At 47.4% G+C, this 20,337-nt stretch overlaps 1 protein-coding gene across 5 annotated transcripts in view; it reads left to right on the plus strand.

Annotated features, from left to right (window-relative positions):
• LOC141097067 (general transcription factor IIH subunit 2) overlaps window positions 1–19,709 on the plus strand; it is an 88,246-nt gene extending 68,537 nt beyond the window's left edge. For all 5 annotated transcript variants that reach the window (XM_073584035.1, XM_073584034.1, XM_073584036.1 and 2 more), the window contains 2 exons: window positions 6,525–6,564; window positions 18,976–19,709. In XM_073584035.1, coding sequence (XP_073440136.1) covers window positions 6,525–6,564; window positions 18,976–19,095 — 160 coding nt within the window. In that variant the 3' untranslated portion in view covers window positions 19,096–19,709. The remainder of the gene's footprint in view (window positions 1–6,524; window positions 6,565–18,975) is intronic.
• The last annotated feature ends 628 nt before the right edge of the window (window positions 19,710–20,337 follow it).

The raw sequence follows: 20,337 nt of genomic DNA on the forward strand, positions 1-20,337 counted from the left end.
TCGCTCGATCCCGGGACCCACAGGTAATTGCTGTAGATGCGTTGGTTCTGCCATGGAACCAGTTTCGCCTCCCATACCTATTTCCCCCACTGCCACTACTGCTGAGAGTCATCAAGAAGATCAAGGTAGAAGGGGTTCCAGTGATTCTGCTGGCCCAAGATTGGCCTCGTCGAGCGTGGTACGCAGATCTGGTACAGCTAGTCGCCGACGTTCCTTGGCGCCTGCCAGAGCTCCCAGACCTACTATTCCAGGGCCTGATCTACCACCCGAACTCAGAGGCCCTGTGTTTGACGGCTTGGCCATTGAATCTTGGATTCTAGCCCAGGCTGGGTTCGGCCGCAATGTGGTTGCTACAATGGTTAGCGCCCAGAAGCCGGCCTCAGCACGTATTTATCATCACACCTGGAAGGTCTTTTTCACATGGTGTCGGAACCATGGTTGTCCTCCACTGAGGTTTTCTATTCCGAACATCTTGGCTTTTCTCCAGTCTGACCTAGACTCAGGCTTGGCCCCAAGTTCCCTCAGGAGACAAATATCGGCCTTATCCGTTCTGTTCCAGCGCAGGATTTCTACCAATCTACAGGTAAAGACTTTCATTCAGGGAGTCGCTCACTTGGTACCTCCTTATAAGGCGCCCCTTGAGCTTGGGACCTTAACCTGGTCCTAAGTGTTCTACAGGAGGCACCATTTGAACCATTACAGGAGGTCTCTTTAGCCTACCTTTCCTGGAAGGTAGTATTTCTTGTGGTGATAACGTCAGTCAGGCGGGTCTCAGAGCTGGCAGCTCTATCCTGCCGAGCTCCGTTTCTGGTCTTCCACAAGGATAAGGTGGTTCTCAGACCAGCCCCTCCCTTTCTGCAGAAGGTCGTTTACTCGTTTCACATTAATGAGGATCTTATCTTGCCCTCTTTTTGTCCAGCACCGATACACCGTATGGAAAAGGCCATACATACGTTGGACCTGGTGAGAGCTCTTAGGAGATACGTGTCGTGGATGGCACCCTTTCGCCAGACGGACACGCTGTTCGTGCTTCCCGAGGGGCGCAGGAAGGGACTCGCTGCCTCGAAAACGACCATAGCCAGGTGGATTTGCTTGACTATTCAGGAGTCTTACCGCATTAGAGGCACACCAGTTCTAGCAAGGATCAGAGCCCACTCTACTCGGGCAGTGGGCGCCTCTTGGGCTTTTCGGCACCAGGCATCGGCAGAACAGGTTTGCAAGGCTGCAACCTGGTCCAGCTTGCACACATTTGCAAAGCACTACAATATCCATACTCAGGCTTCAGCAGATACGAGTCTGGGTAGAAGGATTCTCCAAGCAGCGGTGGAGCACCTCTAAGACAGGAGGTGCATGTAGCTTGGATCGGTGAGTCAACTTCCCACCCAGGGACTGCTTTAGGACGTCCCACAGTACCTGTGTCCCCCAATGAGGGGAAGAAGAAACATGGATTTTTGTGATAAACTCACCGTATAATCCTTTTCTCCGAGACGCTCATTGGGGGACACAGCACCCACCCTGATAGCCAGTTGGCTCTTTATTTACTTTATTAATTTATAATACTAGGTGGGTTTGCAAATAATTATACCGTATATACTCGAGTATAAGCCGATCCGAGTATAAGCCGACCCCCCTATTTTTGCCACAAAAAACTGGGAAAACTTATTGACTCGTGTATAAGCCGAGGGTGCACAGTGAGTGGCCTCAGTTATCTGCAGTGTGTGGCCCCAGTTATGATGCTCAGTGAGTGGCCCCAGTTATGATGCACAGTGAGTGGCCCCAGTTTTTCTGCACAGTGAGTGGCCCCAGTTATGCACAGTGAGTGGCCCCAGTTATGCTCAGTGAGTGGCCCCAGCTTTGCTGCACAGTGAGTGGCCCCAGTTATCTGCACAGTGAGTGGCCCCAGCTTTTCTGCACAGTGAGTGGCCCCAGCTTTTCTGCACAGTGAGTGGCCCCAGCTTTTTCTGCACCTTGAGTGGCCCCAGCTTTTTCTGCACCTTGAGTGGCCCCAGCTTTTTCTGCACAGTGAGTGGCCCCAGCTTTTGCTGCACAGTGAGTGGCCCCAGCTTTTGCTGCACAGTGAGTGGCCCCAGCTTTGCTGCACAGTGAGTGGCCCCAGCTTTTTCTGCACAGTGAGTGGCCCCAGCTTTTTCTGCACAGTGAGTGGCCCCAGCTTTTTCTGCACAGTGAGTGGCCCCAGCTTTTGCTGCACAGTGAGTGGCCCCAGCTTTTGCTGCACAGTGAGTGGCCCCAGCTTTTGCTGCACAGTGAGTGGCCCCAGCTTTTGCTGCACAGTGAGTGGCCCCAGCTTTTCTGCACAGTGAGTGGCCCCAGCTTTTCTGCACAGTGAGTGGCCCCAGCTTTTCTGCACAGTGAGTGGCCCCAGCTTTTCTGCACAGTGAGTGGCCCCAGCTTTTCTGCACAGTGAGTGGCCCCAGCTTTTCTGCACAGTGAGTGGCCCCAGCTTTGCTGCACAGTGAGTGGCCCCAGCTTTGCTGCACAGTGAGTGGCCCCAGCTTTGCTGCACAGTGAGTGGCCCCAGCTTTGCTGCACAGTGAGTGGCCCCAGCTTTGCTGCACAGTGAGTGGCCCCAGATTTGCTGCACAGTGAGTGGCCCCAGCTTTGCTGCACTGTGAGTGGCCCCAGCTTTTCTGCACAGTGAGTGGCCCCATCATGTTGCTGCTGCCGCTGCCTCCCTTGCAAAAAAACCCAAAAACCTGTATGCTCACCTCAGTCGCTGCCCCCTGCTCATCAGCGTTGCGCTCTGCAGTGACTGTGCAGGCAGAGAGCGATAGCGCCTTCTGACCTGAATGTCACTGCAGAGGACGCAAGACAGCAGAGCGCAGGGACAGGTGACTATGCCTCCCAACCCCCCGCGTTCATACTCACCGGGTCCTGGCGCTTGTCTCTGCAGCTCCCCTGCTTGTTGTTCCATGTTGTCGGCGCTGCTCTCTTCCTGGTTCAGCGGTCACGTGGTACCCGCTCATTAAATATGCGGATATTTAATGAGCGGGTACCATTTGACAGCTGAAGCAGGAAGAGAGCAGCGCCGACAAAATAGAACAAGCAGGGGAGCTGCAGAGAAGGGTGAGTATGATCTGACACCCCTGCTCCCCCTCCCCTGCTGATCCCCCCGGTATATGACTCGTGTATAAGCCGAGAGGGGGACTTTCAGCCCCCAAAAATGGGCTGAAAATCTCGGCTTATACACGAGTATATACGGTAATTACAATGTTGTGCATTTTTCATATCTTACTTTGCAATTTTGAAATAAACTTGTAAAAGTTTATTTCTTTGAGTTCCTTCATATGATTTGCACAAGGGCCTAAAAGGCTCGGGTTATGTGAGATTGTACATTACTCCTGTTATGCAACTTCTCTAGATATAACTGATAGTCCTTTGCAGATATTGCCGGCCATATTTCTGCACACTCGGTGCTCTGACACCGCAGGCTCTGCTTGTATTGCAGATCCAATGCTGCAGAGTTATTCATTTTTACTAGGACATTGATGAAGTGCCTTATTTCCATATCTTTAGTTTATGCATTCTGTGGACCTTTATTTTGGAAAGAGAGAGCATAAGTTCTGCATATGCATTATCGTATTAACCCCTTAACGTCCATTGACTGACATAATCTGTCATGGCCGGTTGTAAGTTCCCGCACAATGATGGACTGTGTCCGTCATACATTTAAACTACCACTGCGTGTAAACATGCAGTGGTAGTTCAGTGCCGACAGCTGTCTATGACAGCTGAGAGGCACGGCAACGGGTGCAGGGACCCATGTCATCGGTCCCTGCACCCTGATCGCTGTGATCGGTCAGTCAATCTGACTGACCGATCACAGCATGTCCGCGCAGGAGATGCTGAAATATCAGCATCTCCCACCCGGTTAGTGCAGGAGCTCAGCGCTGCAGTGGCTGAGCTTCTGCACTAACAGAAAGGAGCGGTGTCCTCGCTGCCCCTGGCTGTTAACCCCCTAATTGCTGTGATGGAGCATGAACGCAGTGTTCAGGGGGAGACAGAGGGACGGGAGCTCCCTCTGCCTTCAGATCGGTTTTGCAATGCAATTGCAATGCATTATACCTGCAGTCAAAGTGAAAAAAGTGAAAGTCTCATAAAGGGACTAGGTAAAAAAAGAAAAATGTAAAAAAAAAAATATGTAAAAGAATATATTTAAAAATAATAAAAAATTCCACTAATAAATACACATTTTTATGTAAAAAAATTAAACAAAAAAACTACGTTTGGTATCGCCGCGTCCGTAAAAATCACATCTATAAAAGTGTCACACTAGTTAACCCCTTCAGTGAACGCCGTAAAAAAACACAAAAAAGTAACAAATTATACTTTTTTTAAGCGGTATCATCATACCGCTTGGAAAAAGTGTAATAAAACGCGATAAAAAAAACAAATGGTAATAAAAATAGTATCACTGAGCCATCTCGTTCCGCAAAAAACAAGCCAAGCCGCCAAACAACTCCATCAGCGGAAAAATAAAAAAAGTTATAGCTCTAAGAATAAAGCAATGCTAAAATAACTATTTTTTCTAAAAAAGTTTTTATTGTGTAAAAACACCAAAACTTAAGAAAACTATATAACTGAGATATCACTGTAATCATAGTCACCCGAAGAATAAAGCTGCCTTACCAATTTTACCACACACGAAACTGAGAACAAAAAAATTCCTGAATTGCTGATTTTTGTTCATTCTGCCTCCACAAAAATCAGAATTGAGAGCGATCAAAAAACCTCATGTCCCCGAAAATGGTACCAATAAAAACGTCAGCTTTTCCCGCAAAAAATAAGCCCTCACATGACTGTCGGCCGAAATATGGAAAAATTATAGCTCTCAAAATACAGCAGTGCAAAAACTTCTTGCAAAAAACGTGTCTTTTAGTGTGTGACAGCTGCCAAACATGAAAACCAGCTATAAATAGTAAATCAAACCCCCCTTTATCACCCCTTTATTTAGGGAAAAATAATAAAATAAAGAAAAATGTATTTATTTCCATTTTCCAGTTAGGGCTAGGGTTAGCGTTGGGGCTAAAGTTTGGGTTAGCGTTGAGGCTAAAGTTAGGGTTGGGACTAAAGTTAGGATTAGGGTTGGAGTTAGGGTTAGGGGTGTGTTAGGGTTAGGTTTGTGGTTAGGGTTGGGGGTGTGTTGGAGTTAGAATTGGGGGTTTCCACTGTTTAGGCACATCAGGGGCTCTCCAAACATGACATGGCGTCTGATCTCAATTCCAGCCAATTTTGCATTGAAAAGTCAAACGGCGCTCCTTCCCTTCTGAGCTCTGCCATGCGCCCAAACAGTGGTTCCCCTCACATATTGGGTATCAGCATACTCAGGACAAATTGCACAACAACTTTTGGAGTCCAATTTTTCCTGTTACCCTTGGGAAAATTAAAAAAATTGGGGGCAAAAAGATCATTTTTATGGAAAATATGATTTTTTTTTATTTTCATGTTATAAACTTCTGTGAAGCACTTGGGGGTTCAAAGTGCTCACCACACATCTAGATTAGTTCCTCGGGGGGTCTGATTTCCAAAATGGTGTCACTTGTGGGGGGTTTCCACTGTATAGGCACATGAGGGGCTCTCCAAACGCGACATGGCGTATGATCTCAATTCCAGCCAATGTTGCGTTGAAAACATCAAACGGCGCTCCTTCGTTTCCTAGCTTTGCTATGCGCCTAAAGAGTGGTCTTCCTCCTTACATGGGGTATTGGTGTACTCGGGAGAAATTGCACAACAAATATTGAGGTTCATTTTCTCTTGATACCCTCGATAAAATAAAAAAAATTGTGTCCGAAGTAAAATTTTTGGGAAAAAAAGTTAAATGTTCATTTTTTCTTTCCACATTACTTCAATTCTTGTGAAGCACCTGAAGGGTTAATAAACTGTTTTTTTTGTGGTTTTGAGCACCTTGAGGGGTGCAGTTTTTAGAATGGTGTCACTTTTGGGTATTTTTTGTCATATTGACTCCTCAAAGTGACTTTGTGAGGTGGACCCTAAAAAAGGGTTTTGTAAATTTTGTTGAGAAAATTAGAAATCGCTGGTCAAATTTTAACCCTTATAACTTCCTAACAAAAAAATTTTTGTTTCCAAAATTGTGCTGATGTATAGTAGACATATGGGAAATGTTATTTATTAAGCATTTTGTGTGACATATCTCTCTGATTTAGCGGCATAAAAATTAAAAGTTTGAAAATTGCAAAATATTAGACATTTTCGTAATATTTCTGTTTTTTCATAAATAAATGCAAGTTATATCGAAGAAATTTTACCACTAACATGAAGTATAATATGTCATGAAAAACAGTCTCAGAATCAATGGGATCCGTTGAAGTGTTCCAGAGTTATAACAACATAAAATGACAGTGGTCAGATTTCAAAATTAAGGCCTCGTCATTAACCTACAAAGTGGCTTGGTCCTTAAGGGGTTAAATATCAATGAAGAAGGTGGTTTATCTTTTTAATACTTTTAGTAAGTTTTTTATCACTTATTCTAATTTCCATTTTCTAAGGTATTGTCGGGGCTGTGATGGCGAACTGAAGGATCAACAAGTAAGCATATTATTTTGAAATATGGTCAACTAGGAGTTCTAGAAGTGGTATGTGGCATGTACATGACTTTATAAAAATATTATATAAAAAATTACTTGTCATCATTGCGGGAATTGAAATTGCCATAAAATCAATGTCTATGTCCTAAATGAAGTGGAATGTGATTTGGAGCCATACAATGTCCTTGTGATGTCTTAAGCCTAACCACCGGAGCACAAAATATGGAAAGTTATCATGACATTGTCCTGTTCCTTACAATATAATCAGCTATTATTTTAAAACCAGCTTTGAAAGTAATAAAAGATGACATCTGACTAATTCCTGTAAGCAGGAGCTCTGATTCCTCTGCACATTAGTTTTCGTAAAAAGCAGCCCTGGTGCACAAACCTCACCTGCCCTGAAACAAAGTTTTCACACTTGACTGCTAGCCCCAAAACCTTTGCCACCCCCAACCCCGTATGTGTAAACTAAACTATGCAGAGGTGTGTGTATAAAATTAATGTGCTGACTATAGCATGACCTCACCCAAAAATGTTACTTGGACATCTCGGTGCTGCCTACTGCTGCTTTTCAGCCAATACCAGACTTTCAATCTCAAGCTTCTTACCTTCTAACAAGATGTGTATGTGGAGCTCAGCATGGGAGAGACAGGTGCACAAAGTTTATCCGGCAGTGGATTTCTTGAAGGGCAGACTTCATCTCTTGGCATAGTCTGTTGCAGAGAGAAAAGAAAAAAGAGGGATTTTTGGTACTTACCGTAAAATTTCTTTCTTGGAGCCTTCATTGGGAGACACAGATAACCATGGGTGTATGCTGAGGCGCTGACACTATGCAAAAGGAAAAAATGACTCCTCCCCAGCAGTATACACCAGGGCTGTGGAGTCGGTAAGCCAAACCTGCGACTCCGACTCCTCAATTTCCCTTACACCGACTCCGACTCCAACTCCGACTCCGACTCCCACACATATTGCTTATATTTAAGTGAAAAATTTATTGTAGTACAAAGTGAACCTCAGACATTTAATCATTTTTATGATCCCATAATCAAGATATTTAGATAGAACAGAATATATATTGGTGTACTACCCGGTTTTCATTCTTTTTGGTACAGATACGATATGGATAGACAGATATGGATAAATGGATATATAGATAGAGCAGATTTCTAATCTGCTTTTGCTATTGAAAACATTATCTATGAGCTCAAAAACCTTTCAGGTGATGCAGTTTTTTAAAAAGATGATCAGCTTTTGCAGCTGAAAAACGTATCCTCAAAAAACACAGGAAAAACGCTGTGCGTGAATGTAGCCTTAGATCAGGAATAGAACAGTCATTTATAGGACATTTCATAACTTTCCCAAACTCCTATAAAAAAATATTCAGCACATCCTGCATTGAATTACTGTACCCAATTTATTATATATTTTAGGAGTCGGAGTCGGTCCATTTTATACCGACTCCAACTCCGACTCCACCAAAATGAGCACCGACTCCACGACTCCGACTCCTACTCCACAGCCCTGGTATACACCCACCGACAGGCACTAGGCTACTCAGTTGGTGTCAAAGCAGTAGGAGAAGCAAGTAGAAGCTCAACATATGTAACAACTCAAAACAACAGCACGTAGGCCAACAACTGTACAAACAGTCAGGGAGGGTGCTGTGTCCCCCAAGTGAAGGCTCCAAGAAGGAGATTTTATGGTAAGTGCCAAAAATCCCTCTTTATTGCTTCATTGGGGGACACAGATAACCATGGGACGTCCAAAAGCAGTCCCAAGAGAAAGGAACCTAGGTCGGCCGGTGGGAAACTGCCGCCTGCAGAACCTTCCTACCCAGGCCTGCATCAGCCGAGGGTTGTGTATTAACCTTGTAGAACCTAGCAAAGGATTGCAAAGATGACCAGGTTGCGGCCTCGCAGATCTGCAAAGCCGAAGCCTGGTGACGAACGGCCCAGGAAGCTCCCACCACCCGGGTGGAGTGAGCCTTTACCCCCAGAGAATGCTGTTTGCCCGGAACACGGTATGCTTCCAGTATCCCCGAATGAATCCAACGGGCAATCGTGGACTTAGAGGCCTGGAGCCCCTTTCGATGACCTTCAGGGATGACGAGTAGAGAATCTGACTGACGAAAGGAAGCAGTCCTAGAAAGGTAGACTCGAAATGCTCTGACCAAATCCAGTTTGTGGAGGGATTTTTCCAGTGGATGAACAGAAGGACATAGAGAGGGAAGGACGATGTCTTCATTGATGTGAAAGGCAGAAACCACCTTGGGCAAAAAGGAAGAAACAGGACGGAGGACTACCTTGTCCTGGTGCAGAACCAGGAAAGGAGAATGACATGACAGTGCCACTAGCTCAGAAACTATTCTGATAGATGTGATGGCGATGAGGAAGGCCACTTTCCAAGACATGAGAGAAAACAAAATATCTTGGATGGGCTCAAAGGGAGCACACTAAAGAACGTCGAGAACGAGATTAAGATCCCATGGATCTACCGGAGGACGGTAAGGTGGCTCCAAGTGGGCGACCCCCTGAATGAAAGTCTCCACCTGAGGAAAGGAAGCCAAATCTCTCTGGAAGAGGACTGACAGCGGATACCGGACCTTTAAGGGTATTGAGCGATAAGTGTGAATCAAGGCCCGGTTGAAGGAAGCCGAGGATGGACGGAAGGGAAAAGGACATCGGAGACGAGCTGTATTCCTCGCACCACCGAAAGAAGGCTTTCCAACATCTGTGGTAGATGCGTGAGGATGCTGGTTTCCTTGCCTTAATCATGGTCTGGATGACCCTGGTAGAGAAACCAGCTTCTTTTAAAACTGCGGCCTCAATGGCCATGCCGTTAAACTCAGCGACCGAGAACTCGGGTGGAAGAGGGGGCCTTGCGAGAGAAGATCTGGACGGTCTGGAAGCTTCCAGGGAACGTCCACGAGCATGTTCACGAGCTCCGCATACCAGGCCTGTCTCGTCCAGTCTGGAGCGATGAGAATAACTGGAACCCCTTCTGCCTTTATCTTTTTTATGACTCTCGGAATCAAGGGGAGAGGCGGAAAGAGATAGGGGAGCTGAAACTGAGACCACGGGATCACCAGGGTGTCGCCGCCTAAGGCCCTCGGATCCTGGGACCTGACTACGAGCAGAGGAACTTTGTGGTTCGCTCGGGACGCCATGAGGTCGACGTCCCGGGTGCCCCATCTCTGACATATTTGGTTGAAGACAGCGGGGTTGAGAGACCACTCGCCTGACATGAAGCCTTGACGGCTCAGAAAATCTGCCTCCCAATTTTCCACCCCCCGGAATTGGAACTGCTGATATGGCAGGGACGTGACATTCCGCCCATCACAGAATCTTTGTCACCTCTGACATGGCCTGTTTGCTGCGAGTCCCGCCTTGGTGGTTTATGTACGCCACGGCCGTGGCGTTGTCCGACTGAATGCGGGGACCGGGTTGCCCGCAATCAGAGACTGCCAGAGGAGAAGGGCAAGAAGGATTGCCCTGATCTCTAGGAGATTGATGGGGAGAAGGGTTTCCTGAGCGTTCCAGCGACCCTGCACTGTGTAATGAAGGAAGACTGCTCCCCAACCGAGGAGACTGGCATCAGTGGTGATGACCTGCCACCAGAGAGGGAGAAAGGACCTCCTGTGCAGAAGAGGTGGATAGCATCCACCAAGTTTGAGATTGCCTCACCTTGAGAGGCAGGAGGCAGAAGAACCGTTCAGTCCAGGGATACAGTTGTCTTTTCCCAAGCAGACAAGAGAGCCTGCTGAAGAGGACGGGTGCGAAACTGGGCATAAGGGACGGCTTCCATAGCGACAACCATCTTCCCCAGTACCCTCATGCAAGACCATAAGGTGAGAGGGAATGGTTTCCTTAGAGAATGAATTCCCTGAAGTAGAGACGCACACTTTTTCTTCGGGAGGAATACACGGACATGAGCCGTATCAAACTCCATACCCAGAAACACCAGGAGCTGGAAGAAGGGAGGATTTCTCCTTGTTGACAATCCAGCCTAGGCAGGCCAGAGTGTCCAGAGTGATCTGAAGGCTGTGGTCGAAGTCCTGGCGTGACGGTCCTTTGATCAGGAGATCGTCCAGGTAAGGGATTATAAGAATCCGTTTGGAGCGAAGGATGGCCATGACCGCTGCCATCACCTTCGTGAAGACCCTAGAGGCAGACGCCAGGCCGAAAGGAAGAGCCGTGAACTGATAGTGATCCTCCTGGATCGTGAACCGAAGGAACCTCTGATGCTGCACACAAACAGGAATGTGCAGATAAGCATCCTGAATGTCCACAGAGCAAAGAAACTCCTCCAGTTCCATGGAGGCGATCACTGAACTTAAGGATTCCATCCTGAATTGGTGGGTCCGAACGTGGCGATTCAACCGCTTGAGGTGCAGAATTGGGACCCGTCTTTTATCGGGACTACGAACAGATTGGGGTAAAACCCCGAAAACCGCTTGTTTGGAGGAACGGACATGATTACGCCTGAGTGTAGAAGGGAAGAGACTGCCTGAAGAACCCCTGGAGCTTGGCCCTGATGGCCGCGAGAGAAAGAAGCGTTTTCCTGGGGGGAAGAAAAGTTGATCTTGTAACCCGACGTGACTATCTCTGACTCAGGCGTCACTGACCACTGACAACCATTTGTCCCTGAAAAGAAGGCGTGCTCCCACCCTGGAAAAATTTCCAGGTGGGGGTGACCCGTCATTTAGAGGAAAACCTGCGAGAGCAGGATTCAGAGGGCCTTGAGGGACGTCCCTTTCGTCTCCAGTGAGGAGCCGGTTTGAAGGATGGTTTTCTCCTTTCCCTTGGGAAGGACAGAGGGAGTCTTGTTGGGAGGAAGTCCCCGAAGAAGAGAGAGGTCGAAAGGAGCGGAAGGTCTGGGGCCCTTTCCTATTGAAGGAACGTTTGAGCTTAGACTGAGGAAGGGAAGTACTTTTCCCCCCGGTGGCGTCTGAAATTATTTGGTCAAATTTGGACCCGAAGAGCCTGGACCTATTAAATACCAGGCTTGTGAGAGATTTTTTAGAGGTAGGATCTGCATTTCACGCCTTTAACCAGAGGATACGGCGTATGGCAATGATATTGCTGCTTGTTCTGGCGGAACAGCCGGCCGCGTCCAAAGAAGCGGCAAGAAGATATTTTACCGGCGTGAGCTATCTGATCCGCCAAATCTGCGAGTTCTTCCGGAGGAGCTGCAGCTACAATGCCCTGGCGGAGGATCTTATCCCAGGCAGAAAAAGACTTTGCCACCTAGGTGGAAGCGAAGCTGGGGTAGAGGGAAGCACCAGTCTCCTCAAAGGCAGATTTGGCTAAAGATTCAAACTGCCTGTCCGTGGCGTCCTTGAGAGATGCACTATTTGGATGGGACAGAACTGTCTTTGAGGCCAGGCGAGAGACCGGAGGGTCCACCTTTGGAGACTCTGCCCATTTACCTGTAAGACTATGAAGAGGAGGATGAATGAACTCATGGAGATCAACATCCGACACTGCGGAGACACCATCACGTGTTTCTCAACGCAGTGATTCTAGAGCACTGCCCCCATCCCTTATGGGAAATATGCAAAACATGCAAAACAGAAGCCGCGGAGACACCATCACGTGTTTCTCAACGCAAGCAATGACCAGCCAGGTCTTTGTCCGGGAAGGAACAACCACGGGAAGGGCAGTCTCCAATGAAGGAAACCACCTATGCCAAAACATGGTATCCATCCACATACAGCTGTTTCGGGGTATTGCCCCTCATCAGTGTGGAGTAGGAAACTGGCTGGTAGGAGCAATGCCTAGTAAAAAGACTATGAAGAGGAGGATGAATGAACTCATGGAGATCAACATCCGACACTGCGGAGACACCATCACGTGTTTCTCAACGCAGTGATTCTAGAGCACTGCCCCCATCCCTTATGGGAAATATGCAAAACATGCAAAACAGAAGCCGCGGAGACACCATCACGTGTTTCTCAACGCAAGCAATGACCAGCCAGGTCTTTGTCCGGGAAGGAACAACCACGGGAAGGGCAGTCTCCAATGAAGGAAACCACCTATGCCAAAACATGGTATCCATCCACATACAGCTGTTTCGGGGTATTGCCCCTCATCAGTGTGGAGTAGGAAGCTGGCTGGTAGGAGCAATGCCTAGTAAAAAGACTATGAAGAGGAGGATGAATGAACTCATGGAGATCAACATCCGACACTGCGGAGACACCATCACGTGTTTCTCAACGCAGTGATTCTAGAGCACTGCCCCCATCCCTTATGGGAAATATGCAAAACATGCAAAACAGAAGCCGCGGAGACACCATCACGTGTTTCTCAACGCAAGCAATGACCAGCCAGGTCTTTGTCCGGGAAGGAACAACCACGGGAAGGGCAGTCTCCAATGAAGGAAACCACCTATGCCAAAACATGGTATCCATCCACATACAGCTGTTTCGGGGTATTGCCCCTCATCAGTGTGGAGTAGGAAACTGGCTGGTAGGAGCAATGCCTAGTAAAAAGACTATGAAGAGGAGGATGAATGAACTCATGGAGATCAACATCCGACACTGCGGAGACACCATCACGTGTTTCTCAACGCAGTGATTCTAGAGCACTGCCCCCATCCCTTATGGGAAATATGCAAAACATGCAAAACAGAAGCCGCGGAGACACCATCACGTGTTTCTCAACGCAAGCAATGACCAGCCAGGTCTTTGTCCGGGAAGGAACAACCACGGGAAGGGCAGTCTCCAATGAAGGAAACCACCTATGCCAAAACATGGTATCCATCCACATACAGCTGTTTCGGGGTATTGCCCCTCATCAGTGTGGAGTAGGAAACTGGCTGGTAGGAGCAATGCCTAGTAAAAAGACTATGAAGAGGAGGATGAATGAACTCATGGAGATCAACATCCGACACTGCGGAGACACCATCACGTGTTTCTCAACGCAGTGATTCTAGAGCACTGCCCCCATCCCTTATGGGAAATATGCAAAACATGCAAAACAGAAGCCGCGGAGACACCATCACGTGTTTCTCAACGCAAGCAATGACCAGCCAGGTCTTTGTCCGGGAAGGAACAACCACGGGAAGGGCAGTCTCCAATGAAGGAAACCACCTATGCCAAAACATGGTATCCATCCACATACAGCTGTTTCGGGGTATTGCCCCTCATCAGTGTGGAGTAGGAAACTGGCTGGTAGGAGCAATGCCTAGTAAAAAGACTATGAAGAGGAGGATGAATGAACTCATGGAGATCAACATCCGACACTGCGGAGACACCATCACGTGTTTCTCAACGCAGTGATTCTAGAGCACTGCCCCCATCCCTTATGGGAAATATGCAAAACATGCAAACTGATGAGGGGCAATACCCCGAAACAGCTGTATGTGGATGGATACCATGTTTTGGCATAGGTGGTTTCCTTCATTGGAGACTGCCCTTCCCGTGGTTGTTCCTTCCCGGACAAAGACCTGGCTGGTCATTGCTTGCGTTGAGAAACACGTGATGGTGTCTCCGCGGCTTCTGTTTTGCATGTTTTGCATATTTCCCATAAGGGATGGGGGCAGTGCTCTAGAATCACTGCGTTGAGAAACACGTGATGGTGTCTCCGCAGTGTCGGATGTTGATCTCCATGAGTTCATTCATCCTCCTCTTCATAGTCTTTTTACTAGGCATTGCTCCTACCAGCCAGTTTCCTACTCCACACTGATGAGGGGCAATACCCCGAAACAGCTGTATGTGGATGGATACCATGTTTTGGCATAGGTGGTTTCCTTCATTGGAGACTGACCTTCCCGTGGTTGTTCCTTCCCGGACAAAGACCTGGCTGGTCATTGCTTGCGTTGAGAAACACGTGATGGTGTCTCCGCGGCTTCTGTTTTGCATGTTTTGCATATTTCCCATAAGGGATGGGGGCAGTGCTCTAGAATCACTGCGTTGAGAAACACGTGATGGTGTCTCCGCAGTGTCGGATGTTGATCTCCATGAGTTCATTCATCCTCCTCTTCATAGTCTTTTTACTAGGCATTGCTCCTACCAGCCAGTTTCCTACTCCACACTGATGAGGGGCAATACCCCGAAACAGCTGTATGTGGATGGATACCATGTTTTGGCATAGGTGGTTTCCTTCATTGGAGACTGCCCTTCCCGTGGTTGTTCCTTCCCGGACAAAGACCTGGCTGGTCATTGCTTGCGTTGAGAAACACGTGATGGTGTCTCCGCGGCTTCTGTTTTGCATGTTTTGCATATTTCCCATAAGGGATGGGGGCAGTGCTCTAGAATCACTGCGTTGAGAAACACGTGATGGTGTCTCCGCAGTGTCGGATGTTGATCTCCATGAGTTCATTCATCCTCCTCTTCATAGTCTTTTTACTAGGCATTGCTCCTACCAGCCAGTTTCCTACTCCACACTGATGAGGGGCAATACCCCGAAACAGCTGTATGTGGATGGATACCATGTTTTGGCATAGGTGGTTTCCTTCATTGGAGACTGCCCTTCCCGTGGTTGTTCCTTCCCGGACAAAGACCTGGCTGGTCATTGCTTGCGTTGAGAAACACGTGATGGTGTCTCCGCGGCTTCTGTTTTGCATGTTTTGCATATTTCCCATAAGGGATGGGGGCAGTGCTCTAGAATCACTGCGTTGAGAAACACGTGATGGTGTCTCCGCAGTGTCGGATGTTGATCTCCATGAGTTCATTCATCCTCCTCTTCATAGTCTTTTTACTAGGCATTGCTCCTACCAGCCAGTTTCCTACTCCACACTGATGAGGGGCAATACCCCGAAACAGCTGTATGTGGATGGATACCATGTTTTGGCATAGGTGGTTTCCTTCATTGGAGACTGCCCTTCCCGTGGTTGTTCCTTCCCGGACAAAGACCTGGCTGGTCATTGCTTGCGTTGAGAAACACGTGATGGTGTCTCCGCGGCTTCTGTTTTGCACATTTACCTGTAAGGTCAGGGCTGAAGGTATACTGTCTCCTTCCAGGGAAGCGCTTTTTGGAGTGCTCCAAATGTCTGGCCATGGTTGCCTCAAACTCCTTGTGATTTGGAAAGGTACGGGGAGGACGTTTTACCTGTTTGAAAGAGACTGAATGATCTGGAGTGGGGACCTCGTCCTCTTTTAGCTTAAGGGTTTGAGTGATAGCTAGAATAAGGCTATCAACCATGTCTTGTATTTTGGAAGTCTGGTCTGAATCAGAGTCAGACCCAGACTGGGAATCCAGTTCAGACCCAGACGCCTCCTCCAAGGCGGGGGAATGGGGAGAAAGGGGCACTCTAGAAAGAGTAGAGGTGGCCCGGGGAACTGGATGAGGAGCTAGGGAGAGTCCGCTTCCTAGATTCTTTTCCGGATCTGTCCCTGCGAACGTCGTAGTCAAGTGCGTGCAAATCACCCTGCGAGGCATTAGGAGCAGATAGATTCGGAAGACGTTCTAGGGCCTGGACGAGGGACTGTGATATTTTTGTCAGGTCCGAGACTGACTGAGACATGGCAACAGCCCACTCCAGAGGGGGGGGGGGGGTGCTCTCATCTTGGGTATCGGGGTGCTCCTGCGGAGCAGACATGGTTGAAGGACTGCAGGACAGGCAGAGGGGGGATGTCTGACCTGAGGACCACTTTCTCTTACAGCAAGCGCAGGCGTAATGATTTACAGTGGGCTTAGAGGGAGGACCAGAAGCCCCTGCAGAGTTGGGCATAAGTTGAGTTTGGTGATACTGCTGATGAGAGTTATGCTTGAAAAGAATGCTAGAGCTATACTGCTGAGGAGAGTTATAGCGTAAGAGGAACAGGGAAGGGGAGCTAGGCAGACCCTACCCGATGCCAGTGACGATGCAGCTGAAGACCGATGGATAACAGTGTCCCCCTTTCAGACGACTGCAGTGTACCGTCTGTGTGGTGCAGGAGATGCAGTGGAGAAGCTCAGGAGATAAGATGGCCGTGGACCACGATACGATGATGGGCGTGGCCACGTTACAGGGAGAAAGCGAAGGGCTGATTATAATTGGCTGGCGCGCCGTATTTGACGGCGGGAGGCATGACCCTGCCTGAAATGGAGACCTGAGAGGCTAATGGGCGACGCGCAAACAGTGGGGCGTGGCCGGGGGGACGAGACGGCTGATGAAAATGAAAGCAAGGAGATGAGTGGCTTGACCCGCTGGAGGCGTGCCAAGCCCGGGAAATGTGATGGCCGGACGGGGGAAGGTGCCTCTGCGATTTGAGGGCCTTCTGGGGGGGCGTGCCACCGCAAAGAGCTCCGTGACATGGAGGAAGAAGGAGATGGCGCGTGGCAGAGAAAAATGGCGCCAAATATAAACGTTGAACCGCACTGGACTGCTGAGCCGGCGTTTTTTTTTAAAAGGAAAAATAGCCTGCTGCTGCGGTCTGCTGTCTGTGGTTTGTAGTTTGCCTGGGGGGAGCGGGGGAACAAGGAGGAGGACATACATACCAGCCCCGTGGTGATGTCCAGGATCCTCTTGGATGAGATCTTGTCAGGGACCCTCGTATAGTGGAGGATTACTGTAAACAGGGATCCTCCTCCCTGCACTGCTTCTGATGGTGCAGAAGATGGCATCAACCCCTTACAAAAAGGGGGGAGGCCACCACTGGTGACCACCATCTTCCTCTCAGCCCTCTCCGAGGAGAGGGATGAGGAGGTGGAAAGGCAATGGACTGGCCACCGTAAATCACCCTGAGACACCCATGAAAGGTGACAGGGGATAAGGTCCTGCCTGTGGATCTGAGAGTGGGCGATGTGGGTGACACCACACTGCTCTCTGTCGCACGAGTAAGGGAAAACAGGGTGAGATATTACACCCTGTTACCCTGATGCTGAGGAATGTGAAAAACAAAGGAGAGACATTAATAAAAAACAAGAATGTATCTGAAAAGGAAAGAAATGCGGATCTGGTATCAGATCCAGGTCCGCCTCCTACAGACACTAAGCTTACACTGAGTAGCCTAGTGCCTGTCGGTGGGTGTATTCTTCTAGGGAGGAGCTATTTTTTCCTTTTGCATAGTGTCAGCAGCATACACCCATGGTTATCTGTGTCCCCCAATGAAGTGATAAAGAAAAATGTATTACACTAAAGCAGCTGTCAGCTCATTACACAGACAAGTAGCCGCTTCAGAAGCTCCATGACCTCTCCTTTCTCAGTGTATCTACCGTGGGTATACAGAAGGCCAACTGCAGACTGGTATCGCCAGATTCTTCTGCCTCCTCTTAGCGCCCTGCTCAAACATCATGTTAGGTTTACCACTTCAACCATTGCGTTTCTCTTACTGAAGACTTAACTTCCAGCTCTCCGGAGACATTGAGGAAAAGTGAAGAAGAGGTCCAAAGCAGCACATAAAGTTGTCATGTTTGTGTGGCGGCCCTCCCCACAAATAACATCCTGATGCTGACCAACAGCTCAGGTCCCCTTGAAAGTGGCACCATCCGGGGTGCCTGACTGTCGAACCCTTTTGATTGGTTTACTGGGAATCTGCAAATTGGGAAGATTACCTGCTCGGCCCTAATCTCTATTGACTCATATTTTTTTTGTGCCTGGGAATATCAGGCAATTGTAAAAATGCCAAATATCAGCAGTTGCTCCCTTAAACTTCTCCTTTTTTCCTATTTTGCTTCATATCGCAATTGAGATTATGAAATATAAAAAACAGAAGTATTCTGTGTGAATTCCACTAAACTAGGCATGTTCCGCTCCTGCAGTGTAAGGCACAACAAATGTAAAGCCCCCCACCCCACACCCGATCGAGCAACCAGCCAAAATTAGTACAGATCTGCAGGAAACTAACATTTGTCCTTCTGCAGGATTTTGTAAGGATTGTTTGATTCAAGCTCTTGAAAAATTTTTTATCAACTAACCATTTGTACTAATTTAGCGCCAGTTTATGTGTACTATTCATTTTTAGATTTAGCATTTCTTTACAGGGAGGCTTTCATCAGAAAATGACCTATTAGTTAAATATATTATTTTGCATTAACTGTATTTATTTTTTCCATATCACAATGTGAAAAAGAAAAAAAAAAAAGAAAAAAAAGACATCTTGCTTTTCTCACACTGGCCACAGGGACTCCTATTTCCTTTTGTTTTAGGAAACAACACCTGGACATTAGTCACAATAAACAGACCCCCGACCCCATGTTTTGTATTGAAGCATCCAATGAGCATGTACAAAGGTCATTGTGAAGTGAGGGGGAGCAGGGGAGCTGTGACATCTATTGTGATTGGTGGATTCTGAGTTATCAGCAATGTATAGTGGGTGTTACCTGTAAACTCTTCCTCAAAGGACAGGAATTACGAATTTTGCTTTGCATATCCCAAAAACCTGATTTAAAGAATAGGTCGTTTTCTGATGATGGCATTCCTTTAAGACTAGTTACTCAATGTTCCAGTTTAATGTTTAGTATAATATGTCTTTTGCTTTCTCTTGCAGGTCTATGTATGTGCTGTATGTGACTGCGTCTTCTGTGTGGAGTGTGACTTGTTCATCCACGATTCTCTACATTGCTGTCCTGGATGTGTTCATGCACAGCCAGACACATTGGTGTCATGATGACCACTCTGGTGACTAGATCTGTCTCATCAATGAAAAACACATAACTGATGAATCTATCAGATATGCACAAGCCAATATGAATTCTGTGAAATCAGCAGCTGCTATGTCTGTCCATTGACTGACACTGGCAAAGAACTGGCTCATAAGATGGAAGCAGAAAACAGTAATGAAGATGTGGAGCTATCCATCCATTACATAACCTGCAATGTTTGATTATTCAGCCAATGGGACCAAACAAGTGATTGTGCTAAATGCATTTTATTACATTACATTAAATGAGATGTTCCACTGAAGATCAGTTAATGCCATAAATGTCCGATCCTCTGCCAGTTAAGTGGATCCTAGGATCAGCCTGGCCCCTGTGCCAATGAGGAGGCTCACATGTTCTCATGCTACTTTGCAGAGTATTTGCGGGTCTCTATAATTTTCATTCCTGTTAATGATGGTCTTGACAAAGACCAGTCTGTAACTGATGAATATCACCACCTATCACTTTATAATGTGTCTAAGTTCTTAGGCGAGCTTCTATAAAAATGAACTACTGTTTAGCACATTTTTAAATTATGTTCAAACATTTTACTGATTAGAGTGTATTCTGCTTATTCTGTTAATCGGACTTTGTTTATTCTTTTTGCCCATCTTATCTGCGTGTGAAAAATAATAGAATCAAAATCCACCTTTACAGGTCCGATTATGCTTCTCAGGCACTTCAACGGATCTTTTCTGGCAGTAGTGTTGTCATAACTAGTTAACTACAGCGCATGTAATAGCTGCAGCCAATTGATTGTGGTGGTGATGAAGAGCAACAGTCTAGAAGCATCGCTTCTGTAGCACGTGGCGATGGGCAGAAAACAAATTACCATATTTTTAAAAATATTAGGTGCACCTTGCCTTAAAATGCACCTGAGGTTGAGAGAGCAGAAAATAGGAAAAACATTTTTCCTATTAAAGGGTATATCTGGGACTTTATGGAAAAACAAAAAAAGTGCCTAAACAATAACAAGCAGGAAATTGTAACTTTCCTGCCCTCTTCTTCCCCGGCACAGAGCGGTCACAGACCTCCTACCAGGGATTCAGGTGCCTCCGCTGATGCAACGGGCCGTGACTTCCTTCGTCATTCTGACTGACAGTCGGCTCCCCCAGTTAGGCAACGAGGATCCAGCTGTCAATCAGTATGATGTCAGAAGTCCCTCCCCGCCGACAAAGCAGAGCGGGAAACAAGCCTCCACTCTGTAGATG

The sequence above is a fragment of the Dendrobates tinctorius genome, unplaced genomic scaffold (genome assembly GCF_039654945.1).
Source record: "Dendrobates tinctorius isolate UK_male_01 unplaced genomic scaffold, ASM3965494v1 ptg000083l, whole genome shotgun sequence".
Taxonomy (NCBI): domain Eukaryota; kingdom Metazoa; phylum Chordata; class Amphibia; order Anura; family Dendrobatidae; genus Dendrobates; species Dendrobates tinctorius.